At 33.3% G+C, this 18052-nt stretch overlaps 1 protein-coding gene across 2 annotated transcripts; it reads left to right on the forward strand.

Moving 5' to 3' along the window:
• Positions 1 to 3108: 3108 nt before the first annotated feature.
• On the forward strand, positions 3109 to 17723 carry LOC114349838 (monocarboxylate transporter 9). Of its 2 annotated transcripts, none has more exons than XM_028300410.1 (8): positions 3109 to 3217; positions 11533 to 11721; positions 13173 to 13443; positions 14174 to 14376; positions 14669 to 14945; positions 15950 to 16122; positions 16408 to 16573; positions 17333 to 17719. In XM_028300410.1, the coding sequence occupies exons 2-8, from the start codon at positions 11608 to 11610 to the stop codon at positions 17680 to 17682; spliced, it is 1554 nt and encodes a 517-aa protein (XP_028156211.1). In that variant the 5' UTR covers positions 3109 to 3217; positions 11533 to 11607; the 3' UTR covers positions 17683 to 17719. The 2 variants fall into 2 exon arrangements, with proteins under 2 accessions (XP_028156211.1, XP_028156210.1); XM_028300409.1 differs by lacking the exon at positions 3109 to 3217 and adding an exon at positions 6673 to 6780 and having other exon boundaries at positions 17333 to 17723.
• Positions 17724 to 18052: the final 329 nt, after the last annotated feature.

Below are 18052 nucleotides of genomic sequence, written 5' to 3' on the forward strand. Positions count from 1 at the left end.
TTTTCCATTAAGCGTTATGAAAACTTGTCTGTAATATATTACTGATATTACTTGCTAGTATAGTTGATTGATTAGTTTTTAATATATTCGTTCGTTCGTTCGTTTCAGCCGAAAGACGTCCACTGCTGGACAAAGGCCTCCCCCAAGGATTTCCACAAAGACCGGTCCTGCGCCGCTTGCATCCAGGTACTTCCCGCGACCTTCACCAGATCGTCGGTCCACCTAGTGGGAGGCCTGCCCACGCTACGTCTTCCAGCTCGTGGTTGCCACTCAAGAACTTTCCTGCCCCAGCGGCCATCAGCTCTTCGAGCTATGTGCCCCGCCCACTGCCACTTGATTTTAGCGATTCTGCGGGCTATGTCAGTCACTCTGGTTCGATCGATATTTTAATATATTAATTTTAGTATTTTGAGACATTCTGTAGCTGATTGAAGTTGTGACTTAGTATGTGCAGTAAGTGATTTTGCGATTTGTACCACTTTAATAGTTGCAATGTCAAATTGTCTGTATATTATGAATTCTCTGCACATTAGTTAATATCGATTGGCTATTAAATAATATTCATCAAGCATGTGCTCAACAGCTCTTGTATTTGTAAATCAAAACACAGACAATATCATTTACAATATTACTTAAATACTTAACACGTTTTTATAAGATGCCGCCTTTATTATGTACTTAATAATGTAATTAGTGTATTTGTTTACTTCAAATACAATCATTTTACGTAAATTGTTCCAACTTTGACACCAATTGCCTAGCCGACTAGATAATGCAAACACAGAAACATTGGCACTTAGATACATTATAATAAGCAAAATACGTACTCGTGTGGGTACAGTGAACGTCAAATAGTCCGATACATCCAAAGTAGCCAAAAAGTCTGCAACACGTCTTTGTTACAATTGGAATAAGGTGGTCTTGTCAACTTTTTGGCCACTTTGGGTGTCTCCTACTTTTTGTCGCTCATTTTACTTCTCGCCTAGTTTAACAGTTTAATAAATGCTCATCACACTAACCAATAGCTCCTTGCGGTATTTGAACTCCCTAACACAGTTGACCTTGCAGAACCACAAGTTAATATTTTTTTTAATGCTATTTAGTAATGTGTAAAATAATATTCTGTTAATCAAATATGAAATATGACTATAAGTATCAAGAGGTTAATTCGTTTTTCGTCGTTCAATTTAGGCTACGTCAACTAGGTACGGCTTAAAAAACTGGGTTTTAGGGCTAACGATTACCTTGACATTTAGTACAATTTTTACTATTATGTTACATTTTGTTAATATTTAGCCTTTGGTCAATTAGTTATTTTAAATACCTACAGATTACAAAAACTGGGTTTTACCAGCTTGTCAATGCTCAATAACTAAACCTACTTGAAAATAATTTAACATAAAATATCACTTCCTATCATCAATCTTCTAATCATGAAACCTTATCTGCTGACGCGATCTAATTAACTTGAAAATCAGCGATTGTAGCTGACGACTGACCAACGAGTGAAATCACAGTGATGACATATTATCACTAGTCACTAGAGGTACAGCTGTTAACATTGATATCACGACTACAGAAACGACTGACTTAATTTTTGCTTAAACATCCCATTTTGTCAATTTTTTTTGCTGGTGATACGAGTGGTTAGGTGGTGGTGGGTTATTTAGAAAAAGTTTGAGTTTTATTTTCGTAATTCTATGTGACTGATAGCGTATCACAATTTTAAGTAAGTAATATGTTTTAATTATTGTATCATAGTTTATCTATGGATGTATAAATATTACTATAGCCTGACCAGAAACATAAAAACCCTGGCATAGAGGCGCGTCAATTGCATTTGATAGTGCAACACTGGGTACAGTCGTACCTGTATTAAATTAATAGGCTAACTTTATGTATCAGGATTCAGGATTATAGGCTAATTTAATATTTTCATAAATTAACAAAAAAATATTATATTATAGGTAAACTGGTTTAAATAAATTAAATGAAACCATCAATCGAGCAAGTAGGATTTTATTATTATTCATCAATAATCAAATTCTGAACTTGAATATTCAACTACAATGTCTGCTCATGAACGCTTCAAACTCGGTACTTCTTTCCCAATTCCATAAAACTCAACACTTACAAAGTGACAAAAAACTTTAAATTATGTAGTTGAAACAAACCACAGCTAATTTTCATAGTTGACTGTACTATGCGATAAACATGTCAGTCAATTTGACAATCTTTGTCGGAAACATTATTCAATGAAAATATTGTCCGAACCCTTAGTATTTCTCTTCGACAAATACTTTAACACATTGTGAACCACTTTTCTTTCACGACTATGAAAAGTTTTTAGCAATTTAATTCAGAAAATCAATTGCACACATTTATAATAAAGTTTGTTTACACTTTGACAGCAATAGACTGACATGCAAGGTGACATTTCAATGAAGTTTTCAGTTACTGTTGCCATTAAAAGAAATTAGTACCATTAATTTTCCGCAACATGGCGAGGGTTTTTATGTTCCTGGTCAGGCTATAATTTTATTCCACTGTTACGAAAACATGAAATGTTATAAATATAAAGTGAAACTATGTGTGAAATTTACATTGTGTTAGGTAGAAGTGGGGACTTTTATACATCCTAGTGTATTTTTTTTTATTTGAAGTGAATAAGAAAGAATATTTCTGGGAAAATTCAAATCATTTCGATCAATCGGGACAACGCTCTACTTACTAAAGTACTGGTTTAAAAAATAATGTGATTAAAAAACTTATACTCTTAATAAGTAACGAATAAATTACTACAGCATCTGAATTTAAATAATATTATGGTAAGTGAAAGTTAGTTTTTTTTTGTTTCTTTTCTAATCCCAAGATTAAATTCTGGTGTTGCTGGTAATTCGATGACAAACTTCGAAAAATGTTTTTATTTTTTTAATTTTAAGCAACTCCATGATAACGTTAGGTAAAAGTGAAAAAAGCCCGACTTTGTCCAAAAAATAATTATTTTAATATTGTTGTCCAAATATCAACGAGATAGCAACCGATCGATTTAGTTCCTAGTTCGTCGATACTGTTGTTATCGGCTCACTCGACTGTAGTGTCAATGTTCATTGATGGTTACGTACTGTGGCGAATCGCACGCGTGTTGCGGCCAGTGAGTCAGTGGGCCATCGTTACGAGTTTGTTTCGTCTACTACATCTTTGTCTATAAACTTAGGTAAGAACCTTTGTTTTAAGTCTAGCTCTAGTGTTTTAATTAAACTTTTCATTCATTTGTTTCTAGTTTACTCGTAAATGAGTCTTTTTCTTTAAAAACGCGCAAGGACATCATTTTGTGCATTTAATGTGTTTTTTTACAACCGAGGATCAGAGGCCCTGTTATTTTGTGATAGTATATAAGCTGATATATCGACTGATAACGACTTAATCGCATACGGAACTTAACATGAAGGTACATATCTGTACATAGATACTCGATAATGCTAATTTAATTTTGGAATCTTTTTATTAGTCATGTAAGTCGATAATTTAATTTAAAATCGTCTGAAAGATCTAATCGAATACAAAAATCTAGAGACGTACCTACCAATTTAACTGCATAATAATGTGTTGCCTGGTGTTAAATTGAATTTTATCTTTACTAAAGTGGACCAGTAAAAACCACACTTAAGTTAATTGGTGGTTTACGCTAATATGTTTGTACAACTGGTTCATAGACATGGAACATTTAAAGTTAATTGTCGATTGCCCAATTTTATTTATTTATTACGCATTGCACACGAGTTTGGTGCAAAAAATCGAGTGGACTGTCTGATCTACCTACGACAGGGGATTCATTAAAATGATGCTAAATAATAGTTGCTATGCAGAAGCTTTTTATAAAGGTAATAGGTGCATTAGAGTTCAAGGTTCTAAAACAATTCGACCAGTTAAAGGTTAAGTATGAATGATGCGCTACTTAAACACGGATAAACTTTTGGCTTTTGAACAAAAATAAAATACTCGATCAGTAAGTCAATTGCTATTACATTAATTTAATGATTTTTCACCCACGATACTCATATTTTAGTAAAGTAAGTAATATTTTCATTTTTTAACCTACATTTTTAATTGATTGCAAAAAAAATCACTCATTTCATTATCCTATCTCAAAATTAAATGTTACCATGTAACAATAGGTACTAAAAAAATGATTTAGATGTAATTTGAATAAAAATCGGGGAATAACTAGGTACCTAGTTCAATTCCATGTACATTTATTGGCGAACATTTCATGGGTCAAATGTCATTTGGGCGAAAAGTTAGATGTCAAAAGATTCTGTTGGTCAAACGTTCATTGGTGTGCCGTTCTCTTGGCGAACGCTTCATGGGTAAAGTGTTCTTTGGGCAAAAAGTTAATGGGTTAAAGATCCTGTTGGTGAGTAGTTCATTGATCAATCGTTTGTTGGTGAACGGTTTCACAATCTACCTAGGTAGATAATTGTTGATATAGAAAAGTATGTAATATTTATACAATGTAGTAGGCTCATGTTATTATGAGAAGATCATTATTACAACATTGTTATTGCTTCATCACACTGATCGGAATTTGACCGGCGATTCGTTATCACTTGATAACACTGCGTTAACTTAATAAACAACTAAAAATTTACTTTGTGAGCATTATGTTTAGGTATACATTTGCTTTGTGTTTTAATTCAGAGGCTCCGGGTTCAAAACGTGGAACTTTAGTCATCAAATTAATGATCTTTAGTCTGATAATTTATGACTAATGATTCGCAGGTTTTTTCTTAAAATCACTTATTACTAATATTGTTTTAAATGACTATGATTACAATTGAGCTAATTTATAATATCGTTATTATTCTTGGTAACAGTAGTCTGGTAGTAAAACTTCGATAGTACGCAATTAAACTTGATAATAGGTCATTGATATTATTTAATGTAAATTGTGTACATTAGTAGTACACTTACCTACTAATAGTAGGTATTCTAAGGTTCATTTTCTAGGGCATTTCTTAACTTTTATTCGATTTATACAACATGCAAATAAACAATATTAGTTTTCATTTGGCCAATAATTTATTTGGCTTACATTTTTTAAATAATAAATAACAAAATTAACCTTTAGCAATAAAGATATAGATGACTATTGATCTAAGTTAGTAACTGTAAATGCATACGCATAGGTATTATCTGCTCATAGACGCATAAAAACTCGCTTATTCATAGCATATGGACGTGACCAATAACAATGTATAAGAATCTAATGTATTTTTCCATGAATACAGATCTATTCTTAAATAATAATTTGCTGCGCATGTATCAAAATGTTTGCTATTAAGTAATTATCTTTAATTTACAACAGTTTTTACGGTCGAAGCTAGACAGATATTTTGCACTTCTAAGGCTGAGTTACACACCACCTTATTTCAACCGTGATTATAACCATAACCGCTGTTTTTTAAGAAGTTTGGCAGAATTTTGACATTTGTTAAAGTTAAAGTAAAGGTATAATTCCAAGACTATGAAATCTCCGCGACGCGCCGCGCTTCAGATTTCATAGAGTTTTGCAGTTTGCGGTCTGCGGCCCGTCTTGGAATTGTACCTTAATATGTTGCAGCACGGCCTAGTAGGTTCCTATAGCCACAAGAAAAAGAAGTATCTAAAGATAATACTTACTTAGGTACTTGTCAACAACTTGTTGATGAGTATTGTCCGTGTGAAATAAACATAAATCATTTTTATCTTTGTGATATGTACAATGGANTAGACAAACCAAGATGGTGTAAATTGGACCTTGGTCCCCGAGCATAACACCCGCTCGGAAGGAAGCACTAACATCTAGCTTCCTTATTGTGGTTGAGCATCATATCCCACACATTGATATCACGACTACAGAAACGACTGACTTAATTTTTGCTTAAACATCCCATTTTGTCAATTTTTTTTTTGCTGGTGATACGAGTGGTTAGGTGGTGGTGGGTTATTTAGAAAAAGTTTGAGTTTTATTTTCGTAATTCCATTTGACTGATAGCGTATCACAATTTTAAGTAAGTAATATGTTTTAATTATTGTATCATAGTTTATCTATGGATGTATAAATATTACTAATTTTATTCCATTGTTACGAAAACATGAAATGTTATAAATATAAAGTGAAACTAGTATGTGTGAAATTTACATTGTGTTAGGTACGAGCAGGGTAATACTCCATAGTTAGGGTAGTATTTGAAGTGAAAAAAAAAATTCTGGGAAAATCAATCATTTCGGACAAACGGGACAACGCTCTACTAACTTAAGTACTGGTTTAAAAAATAATGTGATTAAAAAACTTATACTCTTAATAAGTAACGAATAAATTACTACAGCATCTGAATTTAAATAATATTATGGTAAGTGAAAGTTAGGTTTTTTTGTTTCTTTTCTAATCCCAAGATTAAATTCTGGTGTTGCTGGTAATTCGATGACAAATTTCGAAAAATGTTTTTATTTTTTTAATTTTAAGCAACTCCATGATAACGTTAAAAGTGAAAAAAGCCCGACTTTGTCCAAAAAAATAATTATTTTAATATCGTTGTCCAAATATTAACGAGATAGCAACCGATCGATTTAGTTCCTAGTTCGTCGATACTGTTGTTATCGGCTCACTCGACTGTAGTGTCAATGTTCATTGATGGTTACGTACTGTGGCGAACCGCACGCGTGTTGCGGCCAGTGAGTCAGTGGGCCTTCGTTACGAGTTTGTTTCGTCTACTACATCTTTGTCTATAAACTTAGGTAAGAACCTTTGTTTTAAGTCTAGCTCTAGTGTTTTATTTAAACTTTTCATTCATTTGTCTCTAGTTCACTCGTAAATGAGCGCGAAGTTTTTTTTTTAATAACCGCGCAAGGACATCGTTTTGTGCATTTAGTGTTATTTTTTACAAGCGAGGATCAGAGGCCCTGTTGTTTTGTGATAGTATAAGCTGATATATCGACTGATAACGACTTAATCGGATACGGAACTTAACATGAAGGTACATATCTGTACATGGATACTCGATAATGCTAATTTAATTTTGGAATCAATTTGTTAGTCATGTAAGTGGATAATTTAATTTAAAATCGACTCTATCTAATCGAATACAAAAATCTAGAGACGTACCTACTAATTTAACTGCATAATAATGTCTTACCTGGTGTTAAATTGAATTTTATCTTTACTAAAGTGGACCAGTAAAAACACACTTAAGCTAATTGGTGGTTTACGCTAACATGTTTGTACAACTGGTTCATAGATATGGAACATTTTAAGTAAATCTTCGATTGCCCAATCTTATTTATTTATTACGTATAGCACAATATGAGTTTGGTGCAAAAAATCCAATGGATTGTCACATCTACCTAGAACAGGGGATTCACTAAGTTCGTAGAATAGTAGCTACCTACTTTAAGTGCTATTTTAGAATGATGATGCTTGAAAAATAGTTGCTATGTAGAAGCTTTTTATAGAGGTAATAGGTGCATTAGAGTTCAAGGTTCTAAAACAATACGACCTGTTAAAGGTTAAGTACGAATGATGCGCTACTTAAACACGGATAAATTTTGGCTTTTGAAGAAAAATTTTTTATTTACGAAATAAACAAGAAATTAGTATAAAATAAGTATCACTATACAACTTATTTAATGAAATTATGTTTCGATCACTAAGTCGATTGCCATTATTTTTAATGTATGATTTTTGCCCATGATTGCTCGTAATTAAAAAAAATAGTAGTATTTTCAAACCTAAATTTTTGATCGATTGCAAATAATATTCACTCATTTCATTATTATATCTCAAACTAAAATGTTACCATGTAACAATACAAAAAAAATATTTAGATGTAATTTGAATAAAAATCGGGGAATAACTAGGTACCTAGTTGTTGATATAGAAAAGTATGTAATATTTATACAACTAGCTGACCCGGCGAACTTTGTTCCGCCTTAATGGCAATAAATAAGCAGACTTTTTTTTTAATTTCGAACGGGATAAAAAGTATCCTATGTCCTTCTCCTGGCTCTAAACTACCTCCCTGACAATTTTCAGCTAAATCGGGTCAGCCGTTCTTGAGTTATAAGTGGTGTAACTAACACGACTTTCTTTTATATATATAGATGTAGTAGGCTCATGTTATTATGAGAAGAACATTATTACAACATTGTTATTGCTTCATCACACTGATCGGAATTTGACCGGCGATTCGTTATCACTCGATAACAGTTTGCGTTAACTTAGTAAACAACTGTGAGTTTACGTTAGGTGTGCTCGCTAGCGACTGCGTAAAAATATGACATTAAAATTAAATGTATGACATATTGTGCAGCGCCCCTAGCGGCTACTTTCAAGAAATAAAATCTTCACAGATTTTTTTGACGTACTCGCTAGCGAGCACACCTTACGTAAACTCATGGTAAGCACACTGAAAATTTACTTTGTGAGCATTATGTTTAGGTATACATCTGCTCTGTGTTTTAATTCAGAGGCTCCGGGTTCAAAACGTGGAACTTAAGTCATCAAATTAATGATCTTTAGTCTGAGAGTTTATGACTAATGATTCGCAGGTTTTTTCTTAATATCACTTATTACTAATATTGTTTTAAGTGACGGTACAAAATGGTCTATGATTACAATTGAGCAAATTTATAATATCGTTATTATTCTTGGTAACACTAGTCTGGTAGCAGAACTTCGATAGTACGCAATTAAACTTGATAATAGGTCATTGATATTATTTAATGTAAATTGTGTACGTTAGTAGGAACTAGTATTCTAAGGTTCATTTTCTAGGGCATTTCTTAACTTTTATTCGATTTATGGAAAATTCAATATAAACTATATTAAGTTTTCATTCGGCTAAACATTTATTTGGCTTACATTTTTTAAATAATAAATAACAAAATTAACCTTTGGCAATAAAGATATAGATGACTATTGATCTAAGTTAGTAACCGTAAATGCATACGCATAGGTATTATCTGCTCATAGACGCATAAAAACTCGCTTATTCATAGCATGGACGTGACCAATAACAATGTATAAGAATCTAATGTATTTTTCCATGAATACAGATCTATTCTTAAATAATAATTTGCTGCGCATGTATCAAAATGTTTGCTATTAAGTAATTATCTTTAATTTACAACAGTTTTTTACGGTACTAGCTAGACGGATATTTTGCACTGATACTCAGGCTGAGTCGCACCACCTTATTTTAACCGTGACTATAACCTTAACCGATGTTTTTTTAAGAAGTTTGGCAGAATTTTGACATTTGTTAAAGTTAAAGTAAAGGTACAATTCCAAGACTATGAAATCTCCGCGACGCGCCGCGCTTCAGTTTTCATAGAGTTTTGCAGTTTGCGGTCTGCGGCCCGTCTTGGAATTGTACCTTAAGATGTTGCAGCCCGGCCTAGTAGGTTCCTATAGTCTCAAGAAAAAGAAGTTTCTAAAGATAATACTTACTTAGGTACTTGTCAACAACTTGTTGATGAGTATTGTCCGTGTGAAATAAACATAAATCATTTTTATCTTTGTGATATGTACAATGGAATGACTGCTGAGGTCTTTGTATAAAAATATTGCTTACTAAGATAGATTTTTATTGTTTTACGTCAATACGTTGACTTTTGATAAGAGGTCAAACCCTATCAATGCCTATCACAATGCCTTTTAATCTTGAAGAAAAATAACATAAATATTTTGTGGTAGGTAATTTCTTTGTTTAAAAATATATTAGGTAGTTTTATTGGCCGCAGATATGTACTTGTACAGTCTGTCTGTTAAGAAAAATTCTATTATCTAGTCAAGTATAAGTCTAAGTGGCTTGCATGTTATTCAATGTTGACCTCGAATAATCTTTAAAATTGGTTCTCACCCATCTCAGGAACTATTTAGCGCTCTGTTTGTATACAACAAAGTTACATACATACTTTGTGCGGACAAAGAAGGGGGCAAAGTCTAGTTTGTAATATTGCATGTGCCAGATGCGGACACACCCGCTCGTTAAAGGGTCATTTTACTGCGAAATGTCAGAGTTTATGATCTTAAACCTTTCATGAGTCTTATCATCCTCTCACTTTCGTCCAATAATAAGACCATGTATATTATTATTATAGTTAATTATGTTATCTGCAACGTGCATAAACATTGTGCGATGATTATTATGTTATTAAACAGTTTTGTTTCTTACGAATTTGATTGTATCTGCATAAGTTACTCATAGATTTGTTATGATTGATTGGTCACATTTTCCCATCCAATCAAGTATTTATTTATTTATTAGCACGTACGTCTGAAACTTTTTTTGCAAATTCGTACTTATTAGAACTAGATAAGATATCGTAGGGACATGGACCTACTGTTACGCGTTTTGTGCTGTTTTCTACTATATCTTGAAATCTCTTAGTCTAATCTTTTTGTAGGTCTGACTTTTTTACATTCTTATTACGTATTCACCTATTAACAATTATCTCCATTTCTCATCAATTCTTATCATATATTCAAAGATTGATCAATAATGAAGTCATCAAAGAAAAACATTATCTGCTGATAGTAAATACAATTTTGGCTTATATTTTTTAAGTATTTTTCAAATGTTCCTTTTTGCATTTAAAAACTGTACTTATTGTATTTACTAGCTTTCCGCCCGCGGCTTCGCCCGCGTGGAATTTTGTCTGTCACAGAAAAATTTTATCGCGCGTGTCCCTGTTTCAAAAACCGGGATAAAAACTATCCTATGTTCTTTCCCGGGACTCAAACTATCTCTATGCCAAATTTCATCAAAATCGGTTGCGAGGTTTAAGCGGGAAAGCGTAACAGACAGACAGACAGACAGACAGACAGACAGACAGACAGACAGACAGACAGACAGAGTTACTTTCGCATTTATAATATTATTAATATTAATTAATATATTAATATTAATATTAATATATTAATATATATTAATATATTAATACTAGCTTTCCGCCCGCGGCTTCGCCCGCGTGGAATTTTGTCTGTCACAGAAAAACTTTATCGCGCGCGTCCCTGTTTCAAAAACCGGGATAAAAACTATCCTATGTTCTTTCCCGGGACTCAAACTATCTCTATGCCAAATTTCATCATTATTATATTACATAATTAATTAAATATTATGTAATATAATAATATTAATATTATTATATTCAAAGATTGATCAATTATAATGAAACATTTATATAAATATGACTTCATAATTGATCAATCTTTGAATAATAATAATATAATAATATTAATATTATTATATTACATAATATTAATATTATTATATTCAAAGATTGATCAATTATGCAGTCATATTTTTGTAATATTTTTCAAATGTTTCATTTTGCATAAAACGTAGAACTTATTGTATTTATGACATGCATTTCAAGTTGAATCATGGTATTTACTCTATGGTGACGTAATTCACGTAATCATAAGTCTGACATGTATTTATTACTGCACTGGGAACCCCAGAGTGATATTTTTTTAATTTGTTTCAGGAAACTAACTGTACAAATCCCGCAAACCCAGTCAATGCGGTGAATAATAAGGAGGAAGATACAAAAAAAGTAAAAATGACATCAGAAAAAATAGCACTAGTCTCCAATAGGGTACAAAAAGTCACAAAATTAGTTCCACCCGATGGAGAATGGGGGTGGATGGTGTTAATAGGAACAGCATTATCTAATGTAAGTGACATTTACGATACAATCTAATATGACCACGTTTGTGACGTCAGATAACTACGTCACACTGCCCACTCTTACCTTACATCTATTCCAATTCACGCTTCAGACTCTATAGTAATAATCTTATTAATATCGTTAAACTTTGTTCTGCATTTAATAGACACGAGTGTTTATTTGTCGTTCAATAACCTTAATATTATTGCAATTAACTAATTGGTTCAAGATAGGATCTATCAGCTATAAGACGTAACTATGTATGTGTCGGCTACGACCAATTAATTATTTTATGTAACACAAACAAGATAACATAATAAACAAGATGTGACTTCCTTTATTTAGTAGCTAATTAGTACGATGGTAATAATTAGCATAGAGTTACGGGCAAAAGTATGACCCCTTACCTACCGTATATTGTGCTCTACAATACTTCGAAGGCAAAATGTGTTCGTCACATTGTCAAGAGAGTTATGAAAATATTTACACGTTACTCAGCTGCTAAATATAGCTAATTGATTCACGATTTCTTTTGATAATCTTGAACATAAGATAGTTATGTGAGTGACACTTAAATTGGTGCCAATATGCTGTAATAATTGTGCAAGCCATAAAACTATTATTTACTGTAGTCTCTAATCAATACCAATTATGTAATTCAAGATAAGTAATAATATTTTTACAACAAAATGCCTATACTATTTTCAAACTAATCAATCTTATTTCAAATTGATTCTGGTAGATTACATTATATCCAACAACGCTGGAAGCAATTCGTAATTGAAACATAACAGATACTTGATAGCGATATCCAAAAACCTTTCTTGATCCAATTATGTATTTGATCCAATAAATGATCAAGCAACATCTTTTCAGTATTCAGTTTTATAAATGTGATATATTTTTATTCGATAACATCAGTCGATTTTGTATTATAAATGGGGTTGTTTTTTAAACTGATAGTTTTTCTTTTAAAACAGTTGCAGANCTTTTAAAACAGTTGCAGACTCACATCAAATACTAGTATCTAAGTCAAATTTTCGAGACAATCCTAAGATATCTAATATTTAAATACTTTCTTTATAATAACGATTAAATAAACTTTAGGATTCTAAAACAGTTAAGATGCCCACAGGTCTATACAGTCCTATAGGAAATAATTTACTTCCACAACAAAATTTAAGTAACAACATTTTCCACCACTCAGTAGTTCTAAAGCCTGGTCCGTGAGCACGTAGAATGACCCCAAGCTGCCCATCCTTGTCGCTCGCACGTATATATGTTGCTGTCGCGCTCGCACACTCACTGCAGGCGCGCGTCGCACAGTCGCGACAGCAATATAATTACGCGCGAGTGATAAGGATGGGTAGCTTGGGGTCATTGGACGGGATTCTACGTGCTCACGGACCAGGCTTTACAACTTGTACTTATGCATAATATGAAGTATTTTCTCGCAGATTTTCAATCAATCTATGCTGTCTCTATTCAGTTTGCTATACGGAGATGCGTTAGAAGCAATGGGACATAAGACACAAGGTGCAGCCGTGGTGTTGAGTACCATGTTGTTCGTCACCAACTTTGGAGGGCCCATTGCAGGAGCAGTTGTCAAACTGTCCTCACCAAGAATGGTGGCCGTAGTAGGAGCTTGCTCGTGCACTCTGGGAATATTCTTGAGCGGATTTTCAACGAATATTTGGCATTTAACCTTGACCTACGGCGTTTTATTAGGTGAGATACTTTGCAATATAGCGATAAATGTTATCTATACATAAACAATGGATCTATAGTAAACACTTGTGTTATGAAACAAGATTACAATGTTTTGTTGATCTTTTGTGTTACCAAAACTTTACGAAAACAATGAAATAATTGACTGATGTTACTAATTTAGACTTACACAAATTAACAAAAGAGACAATCAGTAGAAAAGTAACTATCATTTGTGGCGACAAAAAGCCTTTATACCCTCGTGATAGATGTCTTTCAAAGCAAAGATTCTATTTTTGGCTGGGGCAAGACAATACTCGTAACTTTGTGTTAGTTCAATTAAAATAATAAGTTCTAATAATTATGACCTTTTTGCTGCTTAATTAATAAAGTAAAGCTAGTCAGTGATGGTTTTTGGATTTCTATTTGTAAATATGAAACAAAACGGCTAACACAAAAGACTCTAACATTTATTTAATATGCACTACATTGTAACAAAATAAGTACCTAATCTAATGCGGTCTACACACCAAACCCGCCGACGATGGATAAGTTCTCAAAAGTCATAGAAAGTAAAAATCGTCGACATGATTCTTTACAAATAAAGCGGTCGACTCTAAGCCGCCGGGCTGTCACCGGGCTTGGTTTGTAGTNTGTGTAGAGTCCTTCATTTTTTTAACTATTTTGCTTAATAATATAATGTTATCCGACCCTATGAACTGTTTAATAGCAAGTTCCATTTAACCCGCAGGTCTGGGTTTGGGTTTCATCCAGAACTCATCGTTCGTGGCCATAAACAGCTACTTCAAGCTCCGTAAGAGTCGGGCGGTGGGGCTGGCCAATGTGGGCACAGGTGTGGGTCAGACCGTAATGCCGCATTTAGTCCGGTACCTCTTGGAGGGTTACGGGTTTAAAGGCGCCTGCTTACTGCTGTCCTCCTTGAGTTTACACGGGGTTAGTATTTTATTTTGTTACGAAGATATTTTTTGTGTTTTGTTAAGACCTTATTGTATTGTATTATGATTGATGATAAATCTCAGAACATTACCAAATAGATTTGGTTTTTAAAAATAATAGGTACTCGTACATCGACAGTAAAATTAATCACCTGTAGCGCCCAATCTGGGTAATTTTGTCTTATGTGAAAAGGTAGAGTTTGATTATAAATTAACAAAACAAACTGATTTGTTGAATATTTATGGACATTAATAGATATTTTACAAAATAATATATAATAAAATTTCAGATTGCAGGTACACTATTAATACAGCCAGTGGAATGGCACATGAAGAAGGTCGAAGTTGAAGTGGAAGTAGATGAAAAATTACAATTACTAGAAAACAAACACAAAGATATTGTCATTAGGAAAAATTCGGTTGCAAATGGCGTGGAACTCACAAAGAAATTAGACAGAAGAGCAACAGAACCCGCTGTAGTGGGTGCCAAAAATGGAAACGAAAATGGATCTAATGGCCAAAGATCAGAGAGCCATAAAGACATCACATTTAATGGGAAACCGGCTGGTGAGTTAATTATCTCTTCATAGGACATTAAGTGCGGAAATGGTGATAGGGCTATATTTGGGCCGTGCTTAAGGGCACATATACTAATATTGATATTTTGCATAGAAATAGCTTTTAGACACCTACGCAATGACGCCACGATCAAAACACATCATCGTCATAGATTTGACTATTTGTGATCTTTACTCTTCAATTAAGTTTATGAAAATTTTAAAGCTTATTAGATGATTATACGTATGTTAAATAAATGTAACTATTGTTACACACGTCAGGTGTATCGAAATAGTAATTGATTTTATTTTGAATCATAAAAGCAATTATCAAATCCCAAAATAGCATAATGGCTGGTGCCATTAATCTGCTTTGTTAGATTTAAAAGAGTTAAAAACCAGTGTCAATTTGTATATTAATTAAGTGCTAGCTATTAGGTACCTATTTGTAATATTTTTAGTAGAATTGATGGTTTTATCGCTTTCAAGTGAAATGTTTGGTCATCGCTCACCTAACATAAAGTTGTGGACAACATTTTGACCCATTTATCATTATTTACTTAAGACAAGATAGTGGAGTGTAAATAAAACAAATGTGCCTATACCTACGAATGAAAACCACAATATGCTGATTCATTATTAATTTATTAATGGATTACCAACATTAGATACAGTAACAAATACAACAAAAAATTAAACGTAAGGGTCTTAAGCAAACTCTCTTAACAGCAATAGCAACAACGTTTTGTTAAAAAAAATGTTTTAATAAAAATTAATCGGAATTTAAGGTTCGAACTTTATGATGGCTGACATTATAAAAGTATTGGTCCACATTGGCTTAGGACAAGTTTTAAGTCTTAGTTAATGAATAGGCAGCCTTTAATTCAAATGATCAAAAAGAACGTTTGAGATAATGATGATGATACAACATCGTTCGGGATCAACTATATTAGTTCTTAAAAAATAATAACAACGCAACCAAAATAATTCCAACAAATACATCTTTTGTTCCAGATAACACAGTTATCGTAGTGGCGCCGCAAAATAAAAGTTGGCTCAAAAAACTATACGACTTGTTCGACATTTCCCTGCTATCCAGTCCACGGTTTCTGAACATCATCATCGGGACTGCGCTCTCAGTCACTTCCATCCAAAACTTCAGTATGCTGTTCCCGTTCTTCCTACAGGTAATTACTAATTACCTAATGTTTAATTCTTATTTTGCTAATTTTTATTAGCTTCACACTCTTTGCAACTAAAACCAAAAATAATAATGTTGAAAAGGCGAAAATGTGTAAATGAAGTACTCCAATACAATAAAAACAGTATTTCTATCTAAATATTATTAAAACATTGTGGCGTTCTCAATACCAATCATTAAGAGACTGTGTTTTTTTTTATCAATAGACTTTTTTGTATGATAATAATTAGTTTGTATTAGTTCTCTGATGAAATCTCAAATTTACTTACAGAAAGTAGCAAACTTAAATAAACAACAAACAGCGACGTGCATGTCAGCCGTCGCAAGCGCAGATATTTGTGGGCGTCTCATCTTGCCGATATTCCAAGACAAATACAGAATTAAAGCGAGATGGATGCTGATCATGACTTCTGTGTGGCTGATTGTCACAAGGCAAAGTAAGTAAAATTGTAATCATAGCATATCTATACATTCTTGCTGCAAAATCACCCGTCTTACAACTACAATATAATCGAGCTAACTGCGCATCTCGTTGGAATGCGACTCTCCCTCCCACTTACCCGCCCACCACCCTGCGTACGCCTGGTCCGTACCAGAGCGTCGATGTGACGTCACGGCTGCCAGGTACGCAGTTAACTCTACCGGGTTGTGCATAAGATGCCACAGTGTGTAACTTGATGTGCTATCCATACTAAAACATTCCCGCCCTTGTTGTGATGAGTAATGTTATCTTGACCTAAAACCTTTGAAAAACACTGACAAAACAAGCGTGGAAAAATTCCTACACCGATAACAACTCCAATATTTGTTATTGAAGTTATCGACTTTTTGACTGATAAGAAGGTACTCCAAAATTGATTTGGTAACCTGTTATTTCATATTTTTAGTGACAATGAAATTACTATAGTAATTTACTTACTAGATAAGCAGTAAACTGTAATAAATATTCTTATGATAGCAAATTAATTATATCAAGGGAATCTTCGAGAACTATGTTTAACCCAATATAAAACTGATTGTATGACTCACTCTTGACCTTAATTAAATGTAATTAACTAATTGTATTAGTTTTAAACGAAAAAATATTATTAGCTATCAAAGTTGTCGTATCTTAAGCATTGGATTTAGACTTTAGATAACTCCTTATTTATGGATTAGATGTAAATTATCTAATAAATGATATATCTCTTTTTCAGTCTTGGCGTACCAGACCGACTTCACCGTATTGATCGTAATGGCCTGCCTCTACGGCTTCGGAAGAAGTATGGTGATAGTCGCGAGGAATATTGCCATCTCTGAAAATTGCAAGCCCGACCAGGTGCCTGCAGCCGTTGGTTTAGGAATGTTGACCATGGGCATCATAGTTCCCCCTGCTGGCTACTTCCTTGGCTGGATCAGAGATGTCACTGACAGCTACGTCGTATGCATCACGGCGCAGAACATACTTCTAGTAGTGCTACTGGCAACGTGGATCCCAGATATGCTGATCCTATGGATACACGAAAGAAAAGAAAACAAAAAAGACATCCAAATACAAATGACGTAGTTTGAGCTTGAATGATTGAAGGTGTCTCTAAGAGAGACGATGGAAGANGTCAATGCATGTTAGCTGATGATATTAAAACAAAACTTATCTTTTTTTTTCAGCAGATAAGTACTTTCACAAATGTGCGTCAACCCATAAGCCTTATAATGTTGTCGTACGATATGAATGTATTGCAAGGAGTGATTTAGTATGATTCACGGTGACGTTGAGACATAATGAACGTGTATTTGCGTATTGTCTTGTTATTTTTCCGTGTGGCGTTTCACCCGTTTCACACTTCCTGTATCTTCTTTCTTCTCTAATTTATGTTTAATGACGTAACGTATTTATTATGACGTGATTCATTTGTTTATTTTCTTTAGAACAAATA

Source organism: Ostrinia furnacalis, unplaced genomic scaffold (assembly GCF_004193835.3).
Source record: "Ostrinia furnacalis isolate ACB-3 unplaced genomic scaffold, ASM419383v2 OfSCF0710, whole genome shotgun sequence".
NCBI classification, from domain to species: Eukaryota; Metazoa; Arthropoda; class Insecta; order Lepidoptera; family Crambidae; genus Ostrinia; species Ostrinia furnacalis.

Excerpts from the sequence above, each read along its gene's own strand:
- LOC114349838 (XM_028300410.1), top strand. The coding sequence starts at position 11,608 with ATGACATCAGAAAAAATAGCACTAGTCTCCAATAGGGTACAAAAAGTC. Across the intron at positions 13,444-14,173 it reads GACCTACGGCGTTTTATTAG|GTCTGGGTTTGGGTTTCATC; the intron begins GTGAGATACTTT and ends TTTAACCCGCAG. Across the intron at positions 14,946-15,949 it reads ATTTAATGGGAAACCGGCTG|ATAACACAGTTATCGTAGTG; the intron begins GTGAGTTAATTA and ends CTTTTGTTCCAG.